The 27,216-nt window shown below is 53.2% G+C and overlaps 1 protein-coding gene across 1 annotated transcript; it reads left to right on the top strand.

The window, feature by feature from the left end:
• Positions 1-17,039: 17,039 nt before the first annotated feature.
• Positions 17,040-25,283, top strand: OPN4 (opsin 4). Its single transcript, XM_061405553.1, has 10 exons — positions 17,040-17,375; positions 18,621-18,788; positions 19,683-19,693; positions 19,796-19,929; positions 20,253-20,456; positions 21,116-21,287; positions 21,727-21,891; positions 22,755-22,862; positions 23,716-23,896; positions 25,055-25,283. Exons 1-10 carry the CDS (start codon positions 17,232-17,234, stop codon positions 25,250-25,252), a joined length of 1,485 nt encoding a protein of 494 aa, XP_061261537.1. The 5' UTR covers positions 17,040-17,231; the 3' UTR covers positions 25,253-25,283.
• Positions 25,284-27,216: the final 1,933 nt, after the last annotated feature.

Here is a 27,216-nt window from a genome sequence, read left to right on the forward strand (position 1 = left end):
ATGCTTTTCTATATATTTTCAAGGATTTTGTGCGGTAAGCAGCTTCCAAGATGACCTCTGTGATCCCTGCTCCTGGCACTCACACCATGGCATCGTCCCCTCCTTTCCTGTACAGGAGTTCATACAATGAGATGAAAAGAACGTGAGAAGTGATGCTCTGTCACTTCTGAGAGTAGGTTATACATGACTGTACCCTCCATCTTTCTCTCTTAGGTCACCCACTGTGGGGCAAGTCAGCTGCCATATTTTTAGGGCATTCAGATAAACCATGGAGATGCCCCTGGCAAGGAACAAGGTCTCTGGCCAATAACCACTAAGGGATTGAGGCCTGCCAACAACTACCTGAGTGATCTTGGAAGTGGATCCCTCTCCAGTTGAACATTGAGATGACATCTTGACTACAAACTCATGAGAGACCCTGAGCCAGAACCATCCAGCTAAGTTACTCTCAGATTCCTGAGCCACAGAAGCTGAGATAGCAAATGCTTGTCTAAAGCTGCTAAATTTGGGACTAATTTGTCATGTAAATCTAGAGAACAAATCCATTTTGTTGTTTGTTTTGTAAAATAGGTAAATCTTGGGTCCATTTGAAACCTATTTTCATTCATAGTATAAGGTGTAGTTCAAACTGTTTTTTTTTTTTTCCCCAAATAGATAATCAATGGTCTTGACATCATTTATTGAATATTCTATCCTTCCCACTCTGACTTAAAATGCTGCATTTTAATTTATTAACTTACCATATTGTAATGAGGTTCTTGGTGTCTAGAGTCCTCCCACCAGGCTGGTACCCCCACCTTCTTGCTGCTGGAGTCCTTGACTGCTAACAGCTCACCCTTGCATTGTTCTTGGGAGGGCTGACCTTGACTGATAGGAGCTGCCTTGCCTAGAGATGCTTGGAAGGTCACACCCCACCCCATGCATGCCGCTGACTGATGGACTCAGCGGGTACTAGGTTACTGATGCCTGGGACAACCTCTGTGGTGCCGGTCATGCTCCCGAGTCCCTGAGGGATCAGGCTGAGTCTAGGCTTCTCCTGAGCCCACAGCTCTGCCTCTTCTCACCCATCTGGTCCTGCTTTTTCCTCACTCCCCAAGAGTTCTCCTAAGAGCTGTCCCTCAGCAAATTGCTACACAAGGATCCCAGAGTCAGGCTCTGCTACTAGGGAGCCCTCCCTCAGGCACATGTGCCCAGGGCTCTAGGGAGCCCTCCCTCAGGCACATGTGCCCAGGGCTGTATTTCTGGACTGTTCTCTCCGAGCCATTGATAGCATTTACCAGCGGGGCCCAGTATCACACAGTTATTTGTTTTTGCTTTGGGGTGGTCTGATCCAATAAGTACTTTGCCACTCATTATTGTTAATTAGCTTTAAAAAACAATTGTCGTGGGGACTTCCCTGGTGGTTCAGTGGTTGAGACCTTATGCTTTCACCGCTGAGGACGCTGGTTCAATCCCCAGCTGGGGAATGAAGATCCTGTATGCTGTGGAGTGCAGCCAAAAATTCATACAAATTCTTCTAAAAATCATGGTAAAATGTACATAATATTCATCCTTTTAACCATTCGTAAGTACAATTCAGTGATAGTGAAAACATTCACAACACTGTTTACATGACCATCGTCTATACCCAAAATGTTTCATCCTTCCCAACATAAATAATACCCATTAAATAATAATATCCACTTCCAGTCATCCTCCAGCCCCTGGGACCCTCTATTCTGCTTTCTGCCTGTCTGCGTGCCAATCCAGGTACCTTATATGAATGAAATCATACAATATTTGACTTTCTGTGTCTGGCTTATTTCACTAAGCATAATGCTTTCAAAGTGTACCATGTTGTAGGATGTATCAAAATTTTATTCCTTTTAATGGCTGAATAATATTCCATTGCATTTATATATCACATTTAATTTATCAGTTTACCTGTTGACGGATACTTGGGTTGTTTCTGCTTTTTGGCTGTTGTAAGCAGTGCTGCTAGGAACACGGGTATACAGATACACCAGTTCTCCGCTGGAGTCCCTGGAGAATGTCATATGTAAGACCAAAGAGAATAGTGTGATTAGTGCCCAAGTACTCATCTGCCAATTTTAGCTGTAGCTAATCTTGTTTCCTCTTTATTTTCCCCTTGAACACACACACACACACACACACATTTCCTCTATCTCCTCCCCAACCTCTGCTGCTGGCTTATTTTAAAGTAAATTCTAGACATTATGTATCTTTAAGAAAAGGATTCCTTGAACATAAACACCATACCATTACTTCATCTTTAAAACAAATAATCATTTCTTTGAAACATCTAATATCTAATCAGGGTCAAATTTCCTTGATTATCTCCAAATGTTGGTTTGAGTCACACATTGCATTCTGATGACATGACTTATATTTCCTTTAACCTATTAAAGTTCCTCTTTTTTTTTTTAACCTAAGAAATGTTTTTAGATCCTTTGTGCATAAGCTAACGCGCTGTGACCATGTCACAGGTCCCAGGGCCGCTGCTTTTCCCACCCTTCGGTAGACAGCGCTTTGGGTGCTCCCCTGGAGCTGCACCAGTCTCACACCTCCACAGAGCGGTCAAGCAGGTCCCCATTTCCACTTTTAGTAAGTGTACCATCTGAAAACGCGTTTCCTTGGGGCCTTTTTGATGGTAAGTGGGGAGTTGGAATTCTCAAGGCTTTTTTGGTTTTCTGCTCTTAAGAAATGACCTTTTCCAAGAAACCTGTTGGATGACTCAACAGGAGGCCCCAGGACTAACAAAGACACCGAGTCGTTTCACTAAATGCATAATAGAAGAAAGAAACATTTATAGATTGAACGTCACTTTAAACTATGGTTTAAAATATGAGTGAATTATTAAACTGGATGAACACAGATATAACTATTCCCCCTATATCTCAAAAGTTTAATATATATATATATATATTCATGATGAACAGAAGTTGTAAAAGTAGAGCTATTTGGATGAAGAATTATCACGCATTGCATTGTAAAGGTGATTTTCCAGTTATAGAAGGACAGACTCATTTCCTAAGAAGTCTCTGCCTCCCCTTGTCTTTATTTTTTTATTCTGTGAAGTTTCTCCACCCACTGCCCTTGACCGGGTATCTCACTTCCTCCACAGACGGAACTCTCTGAATATGCTCTGGATTTTGTCTCTGGTTATTGGCCATCTCTGGGTGCCACCAGCTATGCCCCTAGTCTCCTCTGGGTTCTCGCAGGTTCCTTTCCCCTAGCTGCAGGCACTCTTCATGCTAGCTGGCAGCAATCACTCAGGCACAGGAGAGAAAACAAATGCAACACCAACAGTCTCAAACCATAGGAAGCAAGGAGCTAACTTCTTTTTTGTTTCCTCTTAGGCCAGAAGGGATGCGCCAGTGGCTTCTGCTTGGCTTTTCCTATTACAATAGGCTTACTCTTTAAGTCAGGGAGCAGTTCCATGGCAGTCAGGTCATCTGCTCCATCTACACAATCAGAAAGTGGGGAGATGACTGAAGCCTGCTGTTGACCGTGGCCGAAGTTTCAGTTATCACCTGAGGCTCTTAAAGCCCTGACTGGAGGACCAAGCTGGTGGTCTACATATCAAGGAAGCGGCTTTATTGACTCCAGGGTTTATTTTTTTGAGGTTTTATTGAGCCAGGGTCAATTGTAACTGAAAGTTTGGGAGGTTCTTCTTTACCTGGCAAAATCACCTCAAGTTCTTTGGTGGAAAACTAGTAAAATTGTGCATAGTATGTACTTGTGCTGTTAAAACTGGTTATCAGTGTCTTAAGTTTGGAAATGGGATTATGAGGGGCTGAAACTCTAGTAAAACTATGCCTCTATTCCCTAGATCCAGAGAACATTCAATTACATACTTTACAAGCAGTTGAATTGTGTTGTTGACCAAATATTTCTTACTCTTTGCCTTCAGGACTCCTTGTTGCTTCATGGCCCCCTTGTGGTTGGATGGGGTACTACATGACTAGTTCCAGCCACTCTGTTATGCGCGAATGTATGTCACTTCAGGGCCAGAACATCTAGTTGCTGATTTGTTACCCTCCAGATCAATACTTCTGCTTTTGTGTTTGGCAGTGTTCATGACTGTTCATGGCAGTGATCGCGACTACTTCATTAGCCTATATCCTGGAGTGAGAAGGTGTAAAGTGAAGAGGACCCAGCAACTTGCAATAGATACATATGACGTAAACAAGAAGCAAACATTTGTTACTTCATGTCATTCAAATTTTGTCATAATCTGGCATACGTTGATTGGTACAAAAATTGCTTCTGGGAGATGGGGGTTATCTTAACAAAATCTGACTTTTGTGGCATTGACTTGTGGGGCAAGGAAGATGATTACGGAAGCTGTTATACATGAGTGAATTTGACAAAAACGTCACCTACAATAAACTGGAAGACAATGAACCTAGTAAGCTTGTAGCTCCAGGAGAGGGAGATTAGAAAACTAAATGTTAATAGCAGGTGTTGGTCAGTGTTGGCTGCAGCCTGATGCCCCCACATCCTTGAGGCACAGTGAGTACTTGGATCTTCATAGGAGGGAGTTGCTGAACTGGGCACAGCCCTGTGGTACAGGCCAGGTCTGCCTAGTGGCCCCTGCCCAACCACCTGACCCTGTGGCACACCTGTGCATGCTCAGTCCCTCAGTTGCGCCCAACTCTTTGCGACCCTAAGGACTGTAGCCTGCCAGACTCCTGTGTCCATGGAATTCTCCAGGCAAGAACCCTGAGTAGGTTGCCATTTCATCCTCCAGGGGCTCTTCCTGATGCAGGGATTAAACCTGTGTCTCTTGCGTCCCCTGTATTGGCAGGCGGTTTCTTTATCACTGACCCACCTGGGAAGCCCTGCGGCACACCTGCCCCCCACCCTCAATTCATGCTGCATGTCTCTTCCTCCTATTCTGAAGCTTGTTCCCATGGAGACACAAGAAGCTGCAGGCCCGCCTGGCATCTCTGCTGGCTTGTTGGCCAGCCCGGGCAGCCTGCAGAGTTGTGGGCTGCAGGAGAGCAGGTGGGGAGTGCCACTGGCTTCTGCTTATTGCCTGGCTTGCCCTACAAGCTGCGGCCGTAGACCACCACGGCTGTAGACCACCATGGTCTTCAGATGCAGCTCTCCCAGCGCTTGCTGAGGCCACAGGGGCAGCACGTGTAGTGCAGGGCTAGACAGTGCCTGGTGAGGCCACCCAGAAAACACGGCAGCTAGGAGGTGGGATCCTGTGGATCTATTCTTCTCCCTCCCTCCCCTGAGGCAGACTTCTTGGCATCACAGTGGTTCCTATGGCCTCTCTGAAGATCTCTTATGCAGCTGAGCAATCGCTATGCTTATCACAGTGCTATGGCCAGCTCACTCTTGCCTTCCTTCCTTCTTTGCCTGTCTCGCTCCAGCTACCCTGGGATTCAATCCCCCCCAAAAGTGTTAACATCTAAACTTTTGCCTCAGACTTTTCCAGGGAATCGAGGCTGAGGCAAAGCTCATTCTTCACACTTTGTTTTACAAAAATCGCCCTGTGACATCAGTTTTGCTCAACACATAGTCACTTAGCACCTCCTCCTGTTTGCTGGGCGCCAGGAGAAACTGCGGGGATGCAGTACTGAAGACGACAGGTACAGTCCTTCCCCCAGAGCCTTTGGGGTACAGGCACCAAGGGAGATGTGGGGAACAAATATCCCATTATCCAGAAAGCAAGGAAAGCAAATTCTAGAAGCTTTTATGTCTATTATAGGTCAATTCTAAAACCTGTGAACAAGGAGAAAGGGGACAGTGGCTACATTCATACAAATTCTGCATGCCAGATAATCCCTTTCCTGAAAGTCGACTAGAGTGGATGGGCAGGGGTGCTGGCGAGGTGAGTACTTGGGTCACAGTAGTCATCCGAGAAAATATTGGCCTAAGACTCTTCTAGCAGCTTATGGGTTGGTCAACTCCGCAGACTGGAGGACAGGATACTCTGGTGGACTCAAGAGAAGATGACGAATTTGGAAGGTTAAACCTTCGGGAGAGGAAGGGATTCTCCCTCAGAGAGGGTGGACCAGAAGCTGAGAGTCCACTAACGACCTCTGACCTTCCCTCCCACTCAGGGATCCTGTGCTGCACTGAGCACCTGTTGTCTTTTGGAGAATTTTATTCCAATTATTTGCTCCGTGTAGCAGGAGTTTTTCTGCCCAGGTCCTGTGGCCCTCATTCACCAGTCCTGTGCACTCACCCTTTTCTAAGTGCTGGCATCAGGGTTTGCTTGTTCCTTGGGCTCTGGAGTGAACAGGAAATGCCTAAGTGTTTATGCCCCTCCAGAGCAGCCTGTAGCCAAGAACTGCTAGTGGAGGAAAGTTAAACTTCCCTTCCTCGAGGTTGGGTCAACTCTCAACGGTAATTTACACACCACACTTCCCCCCAGAACCAGGTGAAGGCTAGGACTTGGCCTAAGATGGTCCCTTTGACTGCCTTTCCCCTTTGCTACTCTGCTCACCTCACTCCCAGGACCAGTTGAGTCCTTTCCACCCAGTGTTCTTGGAACTGAAGTACCAGAAATTTCTAATCAAAAGTGGCAAGAAGAAAAAAAAAAAGTGGCAAAGGGGTTGTCTGCGTGGGCCCTCAAGAACTGGATGGTCTGGTTAGGAGCCATCTCTGAGCACAGGAGGGCTGAGACCAGGCCCAAGAGCAGGGTGGAGGGGGAGGCAGAAGGGTGGGGCAAGGAGCTGTTCTTCAGTGGGATATCCTGCGGCTATGGCTCTCAGTGAGGCACATACGTGCTCAGACGAGCACCTCCACCCCTCTCAGGGGCACAGGAGGTCTGATGCAACGGGAGGCTTTGTTATTGTGAGGCCAGCTTCCTCCTCAAGGCTTAGCTCCCCCCTACTTCCTGCAAAAACCTGTCTTTGTGTGCTCAGCAGGTGCTGGACCCAGGATGGAGATTTGCCTATGTCAGGGGGCTCGGGGGGACCAGAAACCTCACACCTTCTGGACTGCAGCCCCTCCGGGGACACTACCCAGAGGCAGGCACAGCAGAACCTGTGATGGAGAGAGATGCAGCTCAGCTTTCTTCAGTGAGTTTGAAAACAATGCTTAGGGATCCCCAAGCCTGGATTCTTTCTTGTGGGGAAACATCATTTTTGTGCAAGAAGTCTAAAGGTCGGAAACTTGAACCCAAGGAAACTAATTCAGGGCTTGGCTATTGGGAGAGGGGTCTGAAGTTCTGATTGTGCTTTTTAATTAGACCTGGGATTAGAGGAGGCCCTGGGGAAGGGTGGGGAGACTGTGGACGTGCTTTAAAAACTTTTAGGTTTTTATGCTCGGGGTTCTGTAAAATCAAGTAATGGTTTTATTTCAAGTCCCCAAATTAAGGTCATTTGTTCTAATTTAGGCTTTTCCAACTCAGAGTAGGATTCTGAGACACTTTTAGATGATCAGGGAAAGGCTGAGGCAGCCTCTGGGAGGAAAAGGGCAGAGGGGCAGCCTGGCAGGAGGGTCTGAGCTACGGGGGTGTGAGTCTGGGCGGCCTTTGTGTCAGAGGGCAGGGGAGCAGGGACCCCCTTTCCCCACCCCTCTGCTGGAAGTCAGTCCTGTACTCTTAGCCTGTCTCAACCTCCAGACTCTGTCTAGCCCTCCCCGGAAGCCCAGCAGCTCCTGTATCTCCAGGGAGGCATGGTACCAAGCACAGCTCAGAGTCCCCTGCTTGGGACTGCACCTCCCATGCTCAGACTCTGTCTTGGGGCAACTTCCACACCCTGGGGTCCTCTTGTCTCTGGTGGCCCAGGCCTCCCCCAGACTCTGCCCTCCCTGCGTCGGTCAGCTCTGCTGGCTGCCAAGACTGCAGTTTATCCAACGAAAGGGTAAGGCGAGACCTGCAGCCAGGTGTCGGGGCTCAGGGGTCGGGGTGCAGAGTGGGGCCTTGAGGTCAGGAAATTCCTTCCAGACTCTGGCAGGTTCAGGGCACCCAGGCAAACCTGAACAACGGGACTGGCACAGACCAAGGCTTCCAGCAGAACGGGTAGCTCTCAAGACTTCCGGGTGGCCCTTGGGGGGACCCAAGGGAGGCTTCCTCGAGTCCCTGCAATCATGGCTGCCATCTGCTGGTCTCTGAACACCCCCACCATCTTCTACTCCATGTTTCTTAACCTCTACTGTGCCAGGGACCCCTTGAGGGTGCTGTGCGGCCTGAAATGAAGCCCTTTTCCAGAATGTTTTCAACGCATGAAATAAAATACACAGAATTACAAAGGGAACCGATTACAGTGAATCGGTTAATATTATTATTAAATAATAAACTGCGATGGAGTAATATGTGCGCTTCTTAACAAATCAGAAATAAGACCTAGTGGAGGCTTTAAGCAGGCCCATGGGCTCTCACAGTGGCTCAGCGGTAAAGAATCTGCCTGCAATGCAGGAGACATGGTTTTTTTCCCAGGGTCAGAAAGATCCCCTGGAGGAGAGGAAGGCGACCCACTCCAGTATGCCTGCCTGGAGAATCCTATGGACGGAGGAGCCTGGTGGGCTACAGTCCATAGGGTTGCACAGAGCCAGACATGACTGAAGTGACTTAGCATGCACGTACAATTCTGAAGTAGCGACGAGTTGTCTGCAACAACTCTTCCGTCATAGAAAAGGGGCAGTGATTTCCACCGGTAACAAAGTCACAGGTAATAGTACATGGGGTTTGTCCACATTTATACTGAATGTAACGCTAAATTTCAGCTAGAGGGTAGTGCAAACAACAGCATCCTTTTTTTTTCTCACCCAAGTTCATGGCTGCCTTAAACTCAACCTGCAAACTCCAGGCTAAGAACCCTGCCTTTTGCCTGGTCCCCTACCTCATAGTATCTGCTTTTCTCACTCCTTGCCACCAGGCTCCTCTCTGTGCCCCTCTGCCCCTCAGCATCAGGTACTGGACCTCCTTCACCACCCATCTCCCCCACTTTTCAGGGGCTCAAACAGGCTGGTTGAGGTCTGAACCCAGACAGTGCCCTGAGCAAGCTGAGTGTTGGGCCACACCCCTCAGGCCTGTACTTGCCCAGGAGTCAGCAATAGAGACATCTGTGGTTTAATGGGTGGGAGGGGGATCTTACCTGTCTGAAGCTAGGTCCTGGAGGGACACACCATAGTGAGTGGCAGCCGGTGGATAAAACAGGGCAGCAGTCTTTGCTCCTGGGGGGTTGGTGGAAGGAGAGATCACCAGTTACAGAAGAGTTGACATCAGGTGGGCTCATTAGTTACCAAGGAAACTGATAGGGGGGCAGGCCCCTCACCGCCCTCTTGATGAGAATTGTCAACAGCTGGGGCCTGGAGCAAGTACATAGGAAGGTCAATCACATGCCTAAGACCTACGTGACGGAGAAGGCAATGGCAACCCACTCCAGCACTCTTGCCTGGAAAATCCCATGGACCGAGGAGCCTGGTGGGCTGCAGTCTATGGAGTCGCTAGGAGTCGGACATGACTGAGTGATTTCACTTTATTTTTTCACTTTCATGCATTGGAGAAGGAAATGGCAACCCACTCCAGTGTTCTTGCCTGGAGAATCCCAGGGATGGGGAAGCATGGTGGGCTGCCGTCTATGGGGTCGCACAGAGTCGGACACGACTGAAGCGACTTAGCAGCAGCAGCAGCAGCAGCAGCAGCAGCAAGACCTACATGAAGTAGGCACTGGTCAGGCAGGGAATGTACAGAGAGCAAGAGCTCCACCATGTTGAGTGGCTTGACCATACAGAGAGTTTGCAAAGCAGCAGCAATGAACAAAGGAGACGGAGCAGAGAGCAGGTGGGAGGGCAGGAGCGTGTCCAGATGTGTAAGTCCAGATGTGTGCGTGGATGGCACTGACATAAAGATGGGGGTTGGTGCCTATCACTTTGTGTTCAGCAGTGTTTTTTAAAAATCCCAATGCCTAGGCCACACCCTCGGCCAACTAAAGCTGTCTCTGGGGTTGGGCTCCAGGTGTCGTAATTTATTAAACTCCCAAGTGACTCCAGCGTGCACTGGGGGCTGGGTGTGAAGGCAGAAGACAGAGAACTGGGTGGGAAGAGAGAGAAGAGAGGCCCTAGAAGTCTCACAGAGGCACATCTGCGTGCTCAGCCCAGAGCCCGAACCGGACCAAGCAGGGAAGGGAAGACAGGACAGAGGACTGGGGGACCCTGCAATTTTTGCTGAGTTTGAGGACCCTAATGTGGAAGGCGCCAGCCAACACCAGCCCCTAACTCTGGCTGCCTGAAATTGCTAGCATCTCCTGGGATTAGCTGGTTTTGCGAAAGGAGAGAATGAGCACCTTCCCCACCAACGCACTCACTGCTCTGCAAAGAACTAACCCCCGTGGCTCCTAAAGGTAGGGGAGCTGGGGCCCCTGGAGGCTGTGGGGCTGGCGTGCTTGGCTACAAGCTCCCATGCCAGCTCACTTCCCCACTCTGGAAAAGGGGCTGTGGTCCGCATACCTGCCTTTCCTTCTGTTGTTCCTATGCCGCCTCCCGGAGAGTCTGCCACAAAATGGCCTGTGACAAGACCTGCCTGGGCCGCAGAGAGAGAAGGGAAGGCTTGGTAACCACCCTAAGCCTCAGCAACCAGGTGCAAGACACGGGGGCTGGCAGTGCCAAGGCCTGCCAGGCTCCGGGCACTGTGCAGGTGACTCACTGAGTCACTCTTGTCAATTCAGTCATCGGAGCCAATGAGGCTGGCACTGCTGTCTCCATTTTATAGGCAAGAAGGAGGCTCAGAAGGTAGGAGCTGCCCGAAGTCACAAAGTTCCACGCGGCGGTGCAGGCCTGGGTGATCCCGTCGTGCTCTGGCGATGATGCACATGTTTGCACTGTCCAAAATGTGCAGCTCCAGGCGCGGCAGCCCCTGTTAGCCCGGGGCCCTGACGCTGGGGTAGCTTGCTAGTGTCCTCAATGCACTTCCTTATGAATAGAGCAGTTTTAGCGCCTCATTCTAGGGCTGAGGAAACTGAGCCTCAGAGATGCTGCTTGTTCCTTCCCAGGCGCTTATGGATAGGAGCAGCGTTGGGCAGACGCGAAAGGAAATTCGGTGTTGACAGTTTCCGGATTCTGCTCCCAAAGCTGACATGTCTACTGTCACATCAAAAGACAAATCCGATTTCAATGCAGGATTTTCATTCAAAAGTCTTCCAGTGCTACTCATGCCACGCTCGGATAAAGGAGGGTTTGTGGGGTGGTCAATGGGAACAGACCCAGACACACGTTGTATCCAGAATCACTCTTCACTAAGAACATCTCTAGCTAATTGTAGGTTTCCATCCTGTCGTCTACACCTGTGCGCTCTGAGCAGTCAGAAATCACTCCGGACTGTCCTAAGTCAAAATGTGTACCTTCCTCCCTTCCTCTCGCCCTCGGAAAAATGCTTCACTCCATGGGGAACAGCTAAGAATTGTGGTTGCTGCTGCTGCTGCTAAGTTGCTTCAGTCGTGAGCGACCCCAGAGACGGCAGCCCACCAGGCTCCCTGCTCCCTGGGATTGTGGTTAAGATCAGCTAAAAAAAATGTTTTTTAATAGTCTTTTTTTCCCTTTTATTTCCTTTTTAATCCCCATTCCCCACTCTCATGACCTTCTTCCCCACAGGAGGCTCTTCTAATATATTTAAGGTGTGTAGCTTCGTATGTATGCATTTTTGTAAACATGCACTGTTTAGAAGATTTTTCTTAAACAGATACAGAACAATTTTTTTACTATGTATTCGGCTGCACTGAGTCTTAGTCGTGTCGTGCGGGGCCTCAGCTGTGGCAGGCACACTCTTCACTGCGGTGTGCAGGCTTCTTTACTTGTGGCGCACAGGCTCAGTTGCCCTGCGGCACATGGGCTCTTAATTCCCCAACCAGGGATCGAACCCATGTGCCCTGCATTGGAAGACAGATTCCTAACCGCTGGACCACCAGGGAAGTCCCCAGCTAAAAATTTTGAAGAAGAAAATTGTTTTTCCTGCTGTTCCAGCAGATCACCAAAAGATCAGAACAAGTATGTAGTAATTCCTAGGGTAGATCGAGCCTTTCTGTGTGCCCCAAGTAGAGTGCTCAACTAGAAAATGTCACAGGTGCTAAGGAGTGAGTTTCATGTTTGTTTGTTTTTTTGACTGAGATACAATTGACATAACATTATATTGTTTTCATGACATAACATTATATGATACAACACAATGATTCAATATTTGTATATATTGCAAAATGATCGCCACGATCAGTCTAGTTACCATCCATTACCACACATAGTTACAAGTCTTTTTCTTGTGATGAGAACTTTTAAGATCTAGTTTCTTAGCAACTTTCAAATATACAATACAGTATTATTAACCATCTGAACCCTACATCGCAGGTCTTAGCTATTTTACAACTGGAAGTTTGTATTTTTTGACTACATTCACCCAATTCACTCACTCTAAATTTCGTTAAGTCCAGTAGCAAATTCTTGCTTTTGATGGGCTTCTGTGTGTGCCCAAGGTATGTGAAATACAGGACCACCCACTCGAAGGGTTTTTTTTTTTAACACCCACATGCCCTTCTAGAGTGTGTGGTCAGTTCTCTAGTTAAAGGTTTGTTTTTTTGGCCTTACTTATGTTTTCCATGACTTTTTGTTTCCTGAACCTCTCTCACACCTATTAACTGGCCCCGACTCCCTCAACAGAAGCCTCCAGCTAAAGCGGGGGAAGGGACCACTCTCAGAGGGGTGACCTTGCCCGGGGCAGACGCTGTGAGTGGTGCCAGCTCAGGGCGTGGCACACTGCTGTAGCTGTTTGATGAAGGCATGGCACCAGGATGAGGATGAAGCTGAAGACTCCTGGGCCGGACTCACTGAAATGACCCACACGGATCAGCAGGAATGGAACGTGGGTTCAGAGGGGACAGCCCTGAGCGCCTGGGCCAGCAGGACCAGGAGGTGTCAAACCCAGAAACAGAAGACAGTCCCACACGGCTGTGTACTGGGGCCTAAACTCTCCCCACCTGCCCTGCCCCGCCCCACTTGGCCAGCACAGGCTGCATAGAAGAGAACTCAGTGGGAGCGCCCAGAAGGGAAGTGAGGGTGGAGAGAGCACCAGAGACAGAGGTCGGCCACAGAGACATTGACAGACCACCAGGTCAATTGACTGTCTCCCAGTGGGCAGGTACATGCCAGGTTGGGGGAGGAATGGATGGCACTCCTGAGCCCAGGGCAGCTAGAAGAGCGGAGCAACACTGCTGCTATATGATACAAGGAGCTTCTCATTTATGGTCTCTCCCTCAGGCTAAGGGAAGGAAGGAGGGCCCTATCCTATCAGGGTTTGCCTGGAATCCAGCAGATTCCTGGTGAGGGAGGGTCCAGGTGAGCGGTTGGCCGGGTGCCTGCAGGAACGTGTTCACTGAGACACTTAATATTCCCCTGGAAACAGCTGCAGGGAGTTTCCCAGGAGTCTCTGGGTAACCAGATAGTCCTGGCCAGCCCCAGGATGAGGAAACTGATCCCCAGGAGTAGACAGGATGGGAATGGCATTACTGTGCTGTCTGCTAGGCCAGGCTGGAGGGCAGGAAGGCCTGCCTCCCTCCCTGGATGCTGGGTGCTGTGGCCAGAATCCCAGAAATGCAGGACCATGAGGCTTTTCTTACAAGGACTTTTACAGCTTCTCTGCAGAGGACAGGAATTCTGGAACTCGGGAGACCTGTAGGTGAAGTCGTCATCAGGGCCCTGTGGACAGTGTCATGATGCTGGTTGGTCACCATCCCTCGACAAGTGCAGTTACATGTCTGCTGAGGGCCCACTGTCGAGACGTTTCTGACTCCTGCGTGATCTAACATCAAACATCATCCCCCTGCCTCCCTGGCCCCTGGCTGCGCAGATGCCCAAGCCTTCTTTCTCATCCCAGAGGAGCTCTCAGGCCTCCCCCTTCCTATGTCCCTGGTGCTCCCCCATGAGTGAGGGGCCTGGAAAGCTTTTCCCACCTCCAGCCACACCAGCAAAGTGTGAAGAGCAGAGAGCAAATCAGTGTAGAGCTGTGGGCGAGGGCTCCGGGTACCACAAGGCGCACGACACCTTCGGATCTCCCTGGCATGGCAAGTGGGATGGTGGGGGGGATGGGTATGATCGTCCATAAACTCTTAGGCCGGGTTAAACAGAGGGTGGCTTGGGCCGGTCCAGGAGAAACATGGAGGCTGAATAGGCGGTTGGCACCACAGCCCACCCAGGGCACGGGCCATGTCTCCATGAGCAGCCCCTGGGATAGGGTGAGAAGTTAAAGAACAGTGTCTGCAGGTGAAGTGAGAGGGATGATCTCCTGGCCAGTATTAGGGCTGGAGGAACATACACTGTCCACTGGCTACCGTGGCCGCTGGGGGTGGCGTGGAGGGACGACACATGTGGGCTCCGTAACACTTCCCTGCTCTGCTTTGTTGGAGAGAACCGCATCTCTCAGGCCCCCCCACCTCTGGCTCCCAGGTAGGCTTGGCCACTGCGAGACACCTGAGGAAGACGGGAGATCAGGGAGGGGAGTGGTGGGCGTTTGTGCCCTGTGTTCTGCTCCCCGTGGCATCTCTGCTGGCAGCCATGTCCCCACGGAGGCTCCAGCTCCCTCGCCCCGCTGTGAGCCCCCTCTCCCTGGGCACCCTGGGGGCAGCTCCAGCCTCTGGAATCCCTCTGTCCTCCCAGCCTCGGATGTGGTGCCCCGCTGTTGCTAATCTCTGGATGCCTCAGACAGGCTTCCACTACCTGTCACCAGTCCCTATGTCATTTGGAAAATCTAGATCAGCATTTTCCCCTTTAATGGATAGCTGGATCACTTGACTGAGTAGGTCTGCAGCACTTCTAACAGGCTCCAGGTGACCCTGATGTGCTTGGTCCTTGGACCACACTTTGAGAATCGAGGACCAGGGAGGCTTTTGCATTACTGAGACAACGTGCCAGCCACTCTGCTGGGCATTAGGTCACGACAGTGAAACAAATAACCTGTTTGCAGTCTAGAGAGGGAGACAGACACAATCAGATGAAGTAAACACCACCACTGCTAAGTGCTTCAGGAGATGGACAGGAGGCTGTGAACACTCAGACTCCAAGATGCCTTCCTTGACACCTGGAAGAGGTGGTGTTTGAGCTGAGACCCAGAGAAGGGGCAGAGGAAGATTCCAGAGCAGCGAGTGAGCAGGGGCTGGGTGACCGCAGGACTGTGTGTAGTCTGTGGTCTGAGAGGCCAGCCCAGAGAGGCGAGAGTGCAGGGGCGGTGGGCGGGCCCAGAGGCTCAGGTCACCAGGCACCAAGCTGGCTCCTCCTCAGCAGGAGGATCTGCAGCTGAACTTGACCGCCTCCCTGATCAGAACTCCCCTTCCCCCAAGACCTGAACCTAACTTCCAGGAAGGTCTCCAGGTGCTGGCAGCTGGCGCTCTCAGACACTTCCCTGCTCGGCTGGCAGCCACACCCAGACTGCCTGGCGCCTGAGCTTGGCTGCTAGTTCTCGAAGCAAGGTTGTTGTGGAGATTGCCTTCAAAAGGGACGGTAGCAGGGGAGGCAGGTCTTTGCCTAGGCATACAGTCCCCTGTGAGGACGGCCTGACCTGTACACGCAGACGCTGAGTGGGGGATGGCACACCTCTTCTTGCTGATTCTTGGTTTAGTTTCCCCAATAAAACCCCCCTCTTATCCCTATATACTCGGTGACGTTTGTAGTATTTTCCTCACCACCTCGCCACATTCAGTCTTTATCTATGACTTTAGAGCAACGGAAGCCATCGAAGGGTTAAGCATAGGATTATCTGATGGAATCTGTGTTTCCAAACACCTTTAGGGTTGCAGCAGGAAGAATGGGTTGTAAGAAGATGGGCAGGAGAAAGGGGGAGGCCTTGGAGAGAGGAGCTGTGTGTGTGTCTGTTCTGTTGTTAACTCAGGGGACCCCGGGGCCACAGAAGCACCAGGAGCCAGTGGGTGTTACTGAGCCCTGAGTTCAGCCTCAGCACTGGGAGAGGAGGAAAGTTAGGTCCGTCTCTGAGGGCATGTGCACTAACCAGGGTGGGAACTGGTGGGACTGGTCCTCAAAGACCCCCACCCTGTCTGACCCTGCACTGAGCTTCTTCCTCCAGCCTCCTGCGTCACCATGGTGAGCCTGTAATGAGGGGCCTGGGGAGGACACGCATCTCAACCATGAGCTGGCACCTGTTGGTAGGCATCGCCTGCCCTGGCCGCCCGAATCTGGGGCTCTCGGGAGCTGTTTGTAAAGACTTGGGGGCAAGGAAGAGGACAGGGCATATCTCTCCACTCCAGGGCTCCTCAAATCTTCGCACTGTGCCCCAGGACACAGTGACCACATAGGACGTCCCTGGAAGCAGCGCAGATGCCCTGGAGGCAGAGTGCATGGCCCCCGTCTGCTCCAGCTCCACGGCTCTCACTCTGCCCCTACTGTGAGTGTGGCCCTCCGCCTCTGACACTCACTTGCTTCAGGCCGGGCCTGCAGCCTGGGGAAGCTCCCAGGTTTCTACCAGCTTTGTGGGGGTTTTGTTTCTTTTTCCCTATTTACACTTCAATGAAAAAGTTTATGATCATAAAGCAACAAACAAAAATTGCCTTATGATCTGATCTCCCCTCAGCTGCGTTATATTCTGGCACATCTTCTCAGCTTCTGCGTCTGTGACCTCAGGTGCCCAGCCTTGGTCCTGCACGGGATGGTTGTGAAGGGGTGATGGGTAATGTGGGCAGACATGAGAGGGTGCCCTGTGGAAAGGCTGAGTATAGGCCACAGACAACCCCGAGCTGGGGGGTCTTAGGGGAGGCAGAAGCTGTGTTTGATGAGCTCGGGGAAAAAGAAATTTGGCCAGAGGGAAGGGCGAAGTCCAAGAGCCAGAGCCTAGCAATCTCTTCGGTAATATACACATACACACACATTCACACAGACACACGCTCTCAGACTCCCTGCATGCACACACACACACTTGCACACATTCACACATGCATACTGCCATCTTCAGGGACCTGTGTCTGAGGGAGCCGAGGCACCGAGCGGCTGGGCATGTGCACGCCCAGCTCCGCTACTTAAAGGTGGGGACGGACCCTGTGACTCTCAGTCGCCATAACTGTGACACTCTCTCCTTTGTGCTTCACTGGACACAGCGCAGCCACCACCCCCAAGAACAGCTCCAGGCTGGGTCCACGCTGGACACAGGAGCAGACAGCCGGCAGACCAGGAAGGGGTGCTAAGGATGGGGGAAAGCTGGAAGGCCGGGCACAGCTAACGTCCTGAACTCCTGGTGCCCTTGATTTCTCTGTGGGCTTGAGAAAGGACCAGCCCACCTCAGGATGAACCCTCCTTCAGGGCCAAGAGCCCCGCTGGGCCCGGTGCAGGAATCCAGCTGCCTGGCCACCCCAGCCTCTTCCAGCAGGTGGGACAGCTCCCGGAGCAGCGCCTCCAGCCTGGGCCACCCTCCGTCCATCAGCCCCACGGTAAGCCTGGGGCGAGTGTGTGCATGCAAAGCCTCCCTCCCCTCCCCTGGTGCCCTTCCTAGGGACAACAGGGGCTTTGACAGGGAGATAGAAAGGCCTGAGCTCTGCTCTGGGATGGTGGGCATGTTACTGAACCTCTCCGAACCCGTCCTACGCAAAAAGACCAATAGAGGAGAGTGTGGCAAGTTTTACTTCGCCATGGAGAGCATCTGAGGAACAGAAAGGCCAGCCTTATGGGACAAAGGGCTGGAATGGCCCATCCATTTCTTTCTGGAGGTGGTAGGATGCCCCCAGAGCCTTCCAAAGAGGAAGGCTTACTCTGGGCCTCAGGATTTGTCCCAGGCCAGAGTGAGGTGTTGGTGCCTTCTCCTGCCTCCACCATCCTAGCCAGGCCCAGGGCCATCCCCCAACATCCCACCGTTAGCTGGGGAGTGATGAGCCTTCCCTCAGGGCTGTGGAATGCTGGCCTAGGTTCTGGACAGGAAGGAAAGGCTCCAGTAGCTATAGGAGCCAGGGCAGGACAGAGATGAAGCCACTCCCATTCCTGGAAAGCAGCTGTGATGGGAGGTCTGTAAGGCCCTTTGTTCTGGCCTCGTAGGATGATGACCTCCCTTCAGTGACTTGGGAGGGCTGAATTTTCTTTTTATTTTTTAAAATTTATTTTTAACTACACAGCATGCAAGATCCGAGTTCCTTGACCAAGAATCGAACCTGTGCCCCCTGCAGTGGAAACACGAATTCCTTAACCACTGGACCACCAGAGAATTCCCCATAAATTCTCTGTTTTAAAAAACATTATTATTTTTTAATTCATTCATTAATTTGACTGCGCCTCCACACGTACGAGGGGACTGGAATACATTTGCTAACTGTCTCAGGTGTTTGAGATGGGGCCCCTACAGAAGGGAGGAACCCACCTAGGAGAGGGCTCTGCCTTCTCTAGGAAACATGGAGCCACTCCAGCCATGTCCCTGCTTGCCAAACGTGTGTCTGTCTGTCCTGTCAGCCTCCAACAGGTAATCTTAGCATAATTCTAGAAGACTTTTGCCTCTGGGCCATAGGAGCTTGCGCTCAACTTTAGGGAAACCCATGTTTCCATTCCAGCTCAGCTGCCTGCAAGCTGTGTGAGCAAATGGTTTTGCCACTCTAAGCCTTCTGCCCCACTGGGAACCCTAACTCTTCTTCTCAGGACTATTTGGAAGTGATGAGGTCATGGGATGCCCTTATTTCTCTGTCTCTCCACAGGCAGTCAGGGCTCAGGCTGCTGCCTGGGTCCCCTTCCCCACGGTTGATGTTCCAGACCACGCCCACTACACCCTGGGCACGGTGATCCTGCTGGTGGGACTTACGGGGATGCTGGGAAATCTGACGGTCATCTATACCTTCTGCAGGTGCCCAGTTGGCAGGGTGGGAGCCTGGGCACTGAGGGCAGCCAGCCAGGAAGAGATGGGGCAGAACACAGGACTGAAATTCTGGTGCCAACTCTGCCAGGGCACTGTTGAGCCTAGCCTTCAAAGCCAGGAAAGGAGCCCAAAAGTAGTCCAGAGCAACTTGAGTGGCATATCCGATTGGGCCCCAGGTGCACCCCCTACGCCCTGTGAAGGACACACACACATCTCTGCCTGTTCGCTCTGCCCTCTGTTCACCTCCACCATCACCTGCCCCGGTGGGCATTTTCCCTTGACTCAAAGAGCAGCCCTGGTATAGGGATCCTGAGTCTTCCAGTCCTTTAGCAGCCAGCCTTCCCACCACCCTTGGCTTCCTTCTCTACCTGCCCCACTCACCAGCTGAATGGCTGAGATGGGCATGTGGAGGCGTGAATAACCCTTAGCTGAAATGACTTTAAGCAGATTACTTATCTCCTTTGAGTCAACTTTTCTTATCTGCAAAATGGAGTTGTCACTTACTTCATGGAGTCAATGTGACGATTAAGTAAGTTTTTGTGTGTGTGGTGCCCAGCAAATGAGTGAATCCTGACTGTGCCACTTATTGAGTCTTGTGATCACAAGCTGCCTCACGGGTGGAAGCTTCAGTGTTCTTACTGCAAAGTGAAGGAGGGGGATAGACACACAGATGGATGATTGTAAGAGACAGGGTTCGTGGAAGTACCTGACCCGTGGACACCATCATCAGCTCCTCTCCCCTTTGCCAGCCCTGAGGGTGAGGACTGCAAAGATGCTGGGAGAGGAGGACGAGAGAGGCATGAGTTGCTGCCTTGCAGGGTCTCACTTCTCTGCCCATGATGCCAGGCTCCAGAACTGTTTGGCTGGTACTTGCTGGGCAGCGGGATGGTCTGTGACCCAGCAGCTCATGCTTCAGTGCAAGCACACATGTGTGCATGGGTATGCATGCATGTGCACATGTGTTTGAGGGAAGCTCCCCAGAAGAAGCTCCTCCTGACAGCATCTGACCCCTCCCAGGAGCAGAGGCCTCAGGACACCTGCCAACATGTTCATTATCAACCTCGCAGTCAGCGACTTCCTCATGTCCTTCACTCAGGCCCCCGTCTTCTTCGCCAGCAGCCTCTATAAGCAGTGGCTCTTTGGAGAAGCAGGTAGACACTTGGAATTCCCTTCTGCTGGGGGGAGGAGGAGGTTTGGGGCAGGGGATGTCCACAGTGGAGGGTGGCCCAGATGAGACGGTGATATGCTCTTCCTGGGCCATGGGTGGGTAGCACCCTGCTCAGACTCACGAGTTGGCAAGAGGCTTCCACAAGCCTCTGTCAGATGCAGGCAGGCAGGGTGAGAGGAACACCGGCCTGTTTTCCTTGAGAGGCCAGTGCTGGAGCTAAGTACACACCATCCACACACCCTCCTTGCCCTCGGGTATCTGATCGGCTCCCTGCCAAGCACTGAGGTCAGGGAGTTATGCCCACAGGCTGTGAATTCTATGCCTTCTGTGGGGCTCTCTTTGGCATCACCTCCATGATTACCCTGACGGCCATCGCCCTGGACCGCTACCTGGTGATCACACGCCCACTGGCCACCGTCGGGATGGTGTCCAAGAGGCGGGCCGCGCTTGTCCTGCTGGGCGTCTGGCTCTATGCCCTAGCTTGGAGCCTGCCGCCCTTCTTTGGCTGGAGTAAGTGAGCTCAGGGAACCAGGGGACGGGAAGATAATTTGGGAGGGGCATGTTCAAGGGACAGGTAGGTGGACTTGGGTCCCCAAGCTGGCAGGAGGGGCCAGGGGACTGCTGAAGCCTCAGGCAAATGGACATTCAGGGGACATGACTAGCAGCAGGGGGAACTGAGGCTGCACCATCAGCGATCAGAGGCTAACCTGGGCTCCCTTCCCCATACACAGAAGGGAAGACCACATGGTTCCTGACTGGCAGGAAGTGACAGGTACATCTGATGCTGAGTTTGCAATACATCAGACAGGCAAGGGTTGGGATATGAGGCCTCAGCAGGTAGAAGGGTTAGCAGCAGGCACCTACCCTTCTAAGGAGGGACCAGGAAGCTGGCTTAAGTCTGAGGGAGTAAGACCCCGGGGCTGTGGTGAGGTCTATCTTCCAAACTGGTAAGATTGGGCAGCAGTGGGCTTCATGAGCTATCTTCTAGTAACACCAGCTTGGAAAACTCCCTTCTACGTGCCCAGTTTCTTTGCTCTGCTGCACAGGGCCGGGGCCGGGGCCGGGGCCCGTGTTTGAGAAGCTCAGCCTCCACATCCAAAGCTCCTGCTGGATCAGGAGCCTGGGTCAGCACTGCCCTGGAGGCTGAGCGCCCTGCCCCTGGTTCCCAGGTGCCTATGTGCCCGAAGGCCTGCTGACCTCTTGCTCCTGGGACTACGTGAGCTTCACGCCGTCCGTCCGCGCCTACACCATGCTGCTCTTCTGTTTTGTGTTCTTCCTCCCCTTGCTCATCATCATTTACTGCTACATCTTCATCTTCAAGGCCATCCGAGAGACGGGCCAGTAAGAGCTGGGCGCAAAGGAGGGGTTTGATGGGAGGAGGACTGTGCCCCTTCACCAGGGCTTCCCGTGGCTCAGTCTGTATCCAGCCCCCCAGGGCACTCCCAGACTCAGATGGGCAAAGACCAGCTCAGCACATGTGCTTATGGGGTGGGTTCCCTACAGACTGGTGCAAACTCGGTGCTTCGAAAAGTCTCAGGAGATAGGGTCTTCTGAAGAGAGGGCTTCAGACTTGGCCAAGGGGTCTGGGGGAAAGAGAAACCACCACAGGTAGAAGCACAGGCAGGCAGCTTAGCCTGGATATCATGGGGGACTTTCCGGGTGTCAGGGCTGCTGCATGGAAAGGATGGCCAGGTCCAAGAAGGCTCCCCGATAGTAGCCATGGCCCTGGCACTCACTGCAAGCTGAGTGGGGCCAGACCCAGACTCTGCATGCTTCCTAGAGCTCTCCAGACCTTCGGGACCTGCGAGGGTGGCAGTGAGTGTCCCCGGCAGCGGCAGCGGCTACAGAATGAGTGGAAAATGGCCAAGATCGAGCTGCTGGTCATCCTTCTCTTTGTGCTCTCCTGGGCCCCCTACTCCACTGTCGCCCTGATGGGCTTTGCTGGGTGAGCAGTGGCTAAGGGGCTGGGCTGGGCTGGAAGGGTGGGAGAAGGGACCCTGGGGCAGCCTCTCTGCCCCCAGTCCAAGCCCAAGCCCAAGCCAGCCATCCTCACACCTTAGGTCCAGCCTCGTAGCCTTATTCTCCCTGCTGCTGTGAGACGCCCCACCTGAGCTGGGCCTGCCTTATTCCTGGAGGGGCTAGGAGACATGCTTGGGAGTTCTGGGCCACAGTGGGTTTGGCCTGAGGGCCTACAACGGCTGTCAGGTCCTTCCAGACCCCTGGGGAGCATGCAGCCCTCCCAGAGCTTCTGGTTTCTTGTGGCTAGTGTCTGGGGACGCTGACACCTGCACAGCATGGACACTGGCCAGACTTCATGAGCACGTGAGACAGTAGAACTGTGAATCCTTTCAGGTGTTTGGGTATGAGACCTTTTCGGGTCCCCTCTCGGGCCCTCCTTTGCAATAACTCCCAAAGGGCCAGGGGAGCAGCAGGCATCAGGGTTTGATGGGGTGTGGGGAGGGCTGGTCAGACGGCCAGAGTCATTGAGGGTGAGGGGTGGGGTTATTGGCAGCAGCACAGTCTCCAAGGAACTGTGGGACCTGGTGAGACCCCCCACTCTGGCACATCTTCTCAGCACCACTCCCTCAACCGCTCCCTGGGTTCCCATTCACCTCAGATCAGAATTCTCCTTGGCATCACAGTGCATCCCCTGGGAATGACTTAGTTATGCCGCTTTGGACCAGGCTGGGCTGTGCCCTGGCAAGGCTTGGTTGGCCTAAGAAGAAGAAGGTGCCTGAGCGGGCGGGTGGGTTGTGGAGTCTCCAGGGAGGGTCAGCTGGCAGGGGGACCTCAGCTTCTCTGTCCTAGGTACGCACATATCCTGACGCCCTACATGAACTCGGTGCCAGCTGTCATTGCCAAGGCCTCTGCCATCTACAACCCCATCATTTACGCCATCACCCACCCCAAGTACAGGTGGGACCCTCCACCAGGACCCAGGCCCAGATCCCCAGGCCCACCCTCATGGGCATGGAGGGCCTGGGCCTATAAATGGGGGTGGAGGCTAGCCATCGTTCCTGTCCTTTGTATCTGCATCGGATGGGAACTCTAGCTACTGAGAACAGCTCGTGACCCTGGGTGGGATCTGGAGCTGGTGTGACCCCCTCTGCTACCTCAGCTTCCTAGGGGGCTCAGCATGGGGGGACATCAGAGCTCCCTGGGCAGTGTCCAGTACTAACTGGATTTTCAAAACTGAGGCCAAGAGGCAACCAGGATGGCTGATCAGCAGTGCTGCCTGCTGCCAAGAGAGGCCCCCGGACAGTGACAGCCTGGAGAGGTCGCAGCAGGGAGAGCTCTGTTCTGCTTCCGGGCCGTGGTAGCGGCCTGGGACTGGTTCTGACCCGGAGCACTCTCTGCTGATAGAAGCCCCGCAGGGCTGGCCTCTTCCACGAGGGGGCCTTCAGTGCTTCCTTTTGCCTGGTGGTGTCAGTAACTCAGCGGCCCTGCAGAGGCCAGCTGCAGGCCTTAGTCCATAAACTCAGAGGCAGCTCAGAAGTGTTCTTGGTCTCCATTTGCAGAATTGTGGCTTGGGCCAGCCACTTGAGAGCTAAAACCAAGCATCTGGCTGAACCTGCCGCCCTAAGGCTCTGCCTCCACGTCCATGGACCCAGTGTCTGTCTGTCCATCTTCATAACCCCAGTGTCTGAATGTCCCTGACTCCCCAGTGGCTCCTGGCCCACTTTCATTTGCCCAGTGTCAGTCTGTCCACCCACCCCATCTCCTCGAATCCATCTGTCCACCCCCCTAACCTGATGTGCTGTCCTTCCAGATTGGCCATTGCCCAGCACCTGCCCTGCCTGGGGGTGCTGCTGGGCGTGTCAGGCCAGCGCACTGGCCTATACACCAGCTACCGCTCCACCCATCGCTCCACGCTGAGTAGCCAGGCCTCGGACCTCAGCTGGATCTCTGGACGGAGGCGCCAGGCATCCCTGGGCTCTGAGAGCGAGGTGGTAAGGAGGCTGGGCCCTCACTGGCTGGCATCTCACGATCTTTCCTCAATTAGTCCAGCCTCAGGTCTCTAGGCAGGCCTGCCTCTGAGACTCAGGAACCCTCAGGAACTTGGGTCACTGGCAGGAAGAGCCCCTCACCGCCTCCACATGGCCTTCCCTCATACAATCCTCCCTGCCAGGCAGGGGCACTAGATTCAGGGAGGCAACATGTTGGCCCCAGGTCACTCAGCAGCAGGGCTGGGACTGAACATGGGTCTTCCCACTCCAAGCCAACTCTTTTCCCTACCAGCACTATCCCAGGGCCTTAGAGTCTCAGATCGAAAAGATGAGCATTTCTTCCCTAGATGGGCTGCTAGAGAGACAGGTAGGTGTGAGCTCAAGCCCATCATCCTCATTGTTAAGGCCGCTCCTCCTGGAGGAGGGAGACTTGAGGAGCTCAGAGGATACAGCGGAAGGAGCACTGGCCCTGGAGCCAGGGTACCTGTGTTCAAGTCTCACTGTGTGAGCTTATGCAGGCTACTCACCCTCTCTGAGGCTCTGTGTCCTCTCCAAAAGGGAAAGCCATCATCTCTACATACTAGATGGGGTGCCCGTGAATGACCCACCACGTTGTGGTCAGCCATAGGAGCTACCAGTCTGCCAGCACCTACTTGGGGCCTGGAACTGTGATGCCCCCTGAGGTCCCCAAGAGAGTTCTGTGTGCCGTGGGCTCCTGTCCCAGCTCGTCCATCATTGGGCCTGCCTCACCAAGAGCTTCCACTGACCTCCTCCCACTGCCCCCATCCCTGGGGGTCTCAGTTGAAGGGGCTGAGGGAGGAGCTGTCAGAATCCCTGAACTACTGTAGCGCACATCAAGGAGTGAAGCTTATCCATTAAGAGGCCTAGAACCTCATGAAGACGTGCTCATCCCATGTGTTAAGAAATCACAAAAGCAGCATGTACACACACACACACACACACACACACACACACACACATCCCAGCACACACACTCACAGTTTGCAAAGGTTTGGTGACCAGCAGCCCTGCAAACAGTGTCATGGTCTCCACCCCAGTGAACTATTGTAGGGAGAATGGAGAAAGGCCTGGCCAGGAAGGGGGCAGAAGCAATGCTGCAAATGCCCCCCTCACCTCACAGCGACTCTCCCCCTTCCCCAGGGCTGGATGGACACAGAAGCAACAGCTGCTTGGGGGGCTGGCCAGCAGGTGAGCGGATGGTCCCCCTGCAGTCAGCGCCCGGATGATGTGGAAGCCAAGGCCCTGCCCAGGCCCCAGGGACGGGACTCAGAGGCTCCCGGGAAGGTAACTGGGTCTGACACCTGCCAACCTGTACAAAGGTGGGACAGGAGCAAGTAGCCCAGGGAGTTGTCAGGAAAGGGGGCAGGCCCAGTGACCTCTGGGAATCACCCCCTCCCTGCACCTCCCAGCTTTCCCTTGCCCACCTGGGGGTCTTGGGGGAATCTCTGACTCCAAGGTGTTCTGAGCAAGCCTGACGTGACTGCGCCTGAGAGCGTGTGTGTGTGCGTGACCTTGTCTGTGCACATACACAGCAGGTGGTGGTGGCTATATTATGATGAATGTATATCGCATGTATGTGAATGTGTGACCATGTGCCCGGCACATGCTTCTGTCCTTCTGACACCACAGGGCATGGGTTTCAGTGCTGCCCTAATGTGTCTGCTCTAAGCTGAGAATGTGACCAAGTGTGAGTGGCATGTACCTCTCTGTGACTGGAAACGGGATGTACCTAGGGGGGCGGGGCTGCAAGCTGTGTATGTGCTCGCTATGAATGCCCTGAGATTAGGACGTTGCCCAGAATACTTGTGGCTATTAAAAGAAGGCCAGCTGTCAGCCCAAGTGCCTATGGAACGGAATGTCGATGGCGATTAGAGAAGGCCGGATTCTGGAACGCTGGAAATGCCGTGTGCACAGGCCCCGCGGCTGCTTTTCCCCCTCAGCTGACAGCTCCCACTCTGCCCCTCCACTCACACCCACACAACACCCCCAGTTCCTGGGCTCTAGGGCAGCAAGACTAAGACCAGAGGCGCTTTCCTGCCTTCCTTCCTCAAGGCTGCTCCCCTGCCTGTCCCAGAGAGGGGGAGCCCTGGGCAGCTCCCTACAAGTGGGGGGCTTCTGTCTCTTCCATCGTTGCCATGCCAGGGAACACCACTCCCCAGCGGCTCCAGCCCCAGAGAGGACTCTGTCCCCAGCCCTGAGGCCGGGCATTGTGCACGACCCCAGAGGCTGGGGCAAAGGCCAGCAGCATCCCCCAGGCTGGCCGGGCAAAGGATGAAAGGCCCTGCACCTCTCCTGGAGGGAAAACTGGCCTGGGGTGGGGCATGGGGCAGAGGGGGACAGCGCATCAGCAGTCACCTAACACGCGTGATAAGCACTGCCATCGAGGTATCAGCACACAGGGTGCTGAAAGCAGAGGCAAGGCCCCAAGGGATCCTGGGAAAGGTGAAGGTAAACGGGGATTGCCAGGCGGGATGGGGCCGAGGAGCAGGGACCGGGCGGCCCGGGCTGAGGAAACAGCCGACACAAACGCAGTGGGGCACAGGGTGTCCTGAACAGACAGACACAGAATGTCTCTCTGTGACCCTAGGAGCTGCCAAGGGACTCTAGCAGTGGGAGGTGAGGATAGAGAAGGGGCAGGAGGTGGTAGGAGCCATGGGGAGGCCCAACCAGGTGCTGGCATGAGGGGTCTCCAGTCAGGACCTTGGAGGACAGGAAGCCCTTGGAGGACTTATTGGGGCACTGAGGTGGGCTTGGTCAGCTTGGCAGAGTAGATTGGGCCTCTCCTCAGTAGCTGCAGAAGGATAGGTTGCATGGAATGATCCAGCAGAGAGAAGATGGGAGGAAGTCAGTAGATAGGCAAGTCAGTAGATAGGCAAGAAATGAGGTATTTAAGACGACAGGGAGAGAGGAGACACCCAAGCCTGGGAAAGTGGAGAATTGGTTGGTGGAGGTGAGGAGAGCTCAGTCTGGACCCCAGGAGTCCAGACCCTAGGACAGGCCAGCCTGGGGGACTGCCTGGAGGCAACCTCGGCCATTACCAGCTCCATTTTCCAGCCACATGGCCTGGAGAAGGCCCAACCCCCAGCCGGGACAAAACCTGCCCCTCCCCACCCCCACGCTACCTCCCTTTATCATGACGTGCCCCTAAACACAGAGGGTCCCTGAGCCACTACTTCCAGTGGGACACTCTTTGGGCTAAACTGATGTCTGCTGCTTGCTTTCAGGCCAAGGGGCTGCTCCCCAACCTGGACGCCAGGATGTAGGGTGACCATCATTCCTGCCTTCCATCTGGGACACGTCCA

Source organism: Bos javanicus, chromosome 28 (assembly GCF_032452875.1).
Source record: "Bos javanicus breed banteng chromosome 28, ARS-OSU_banteng_1.0, whole genome shotgun sequence".
Lineage (NCBI taxonomy): Eukaryota > Metazoa > Chordata > Mammalia > Artiodactyla > Bovidae > Bos > Bos javanicus.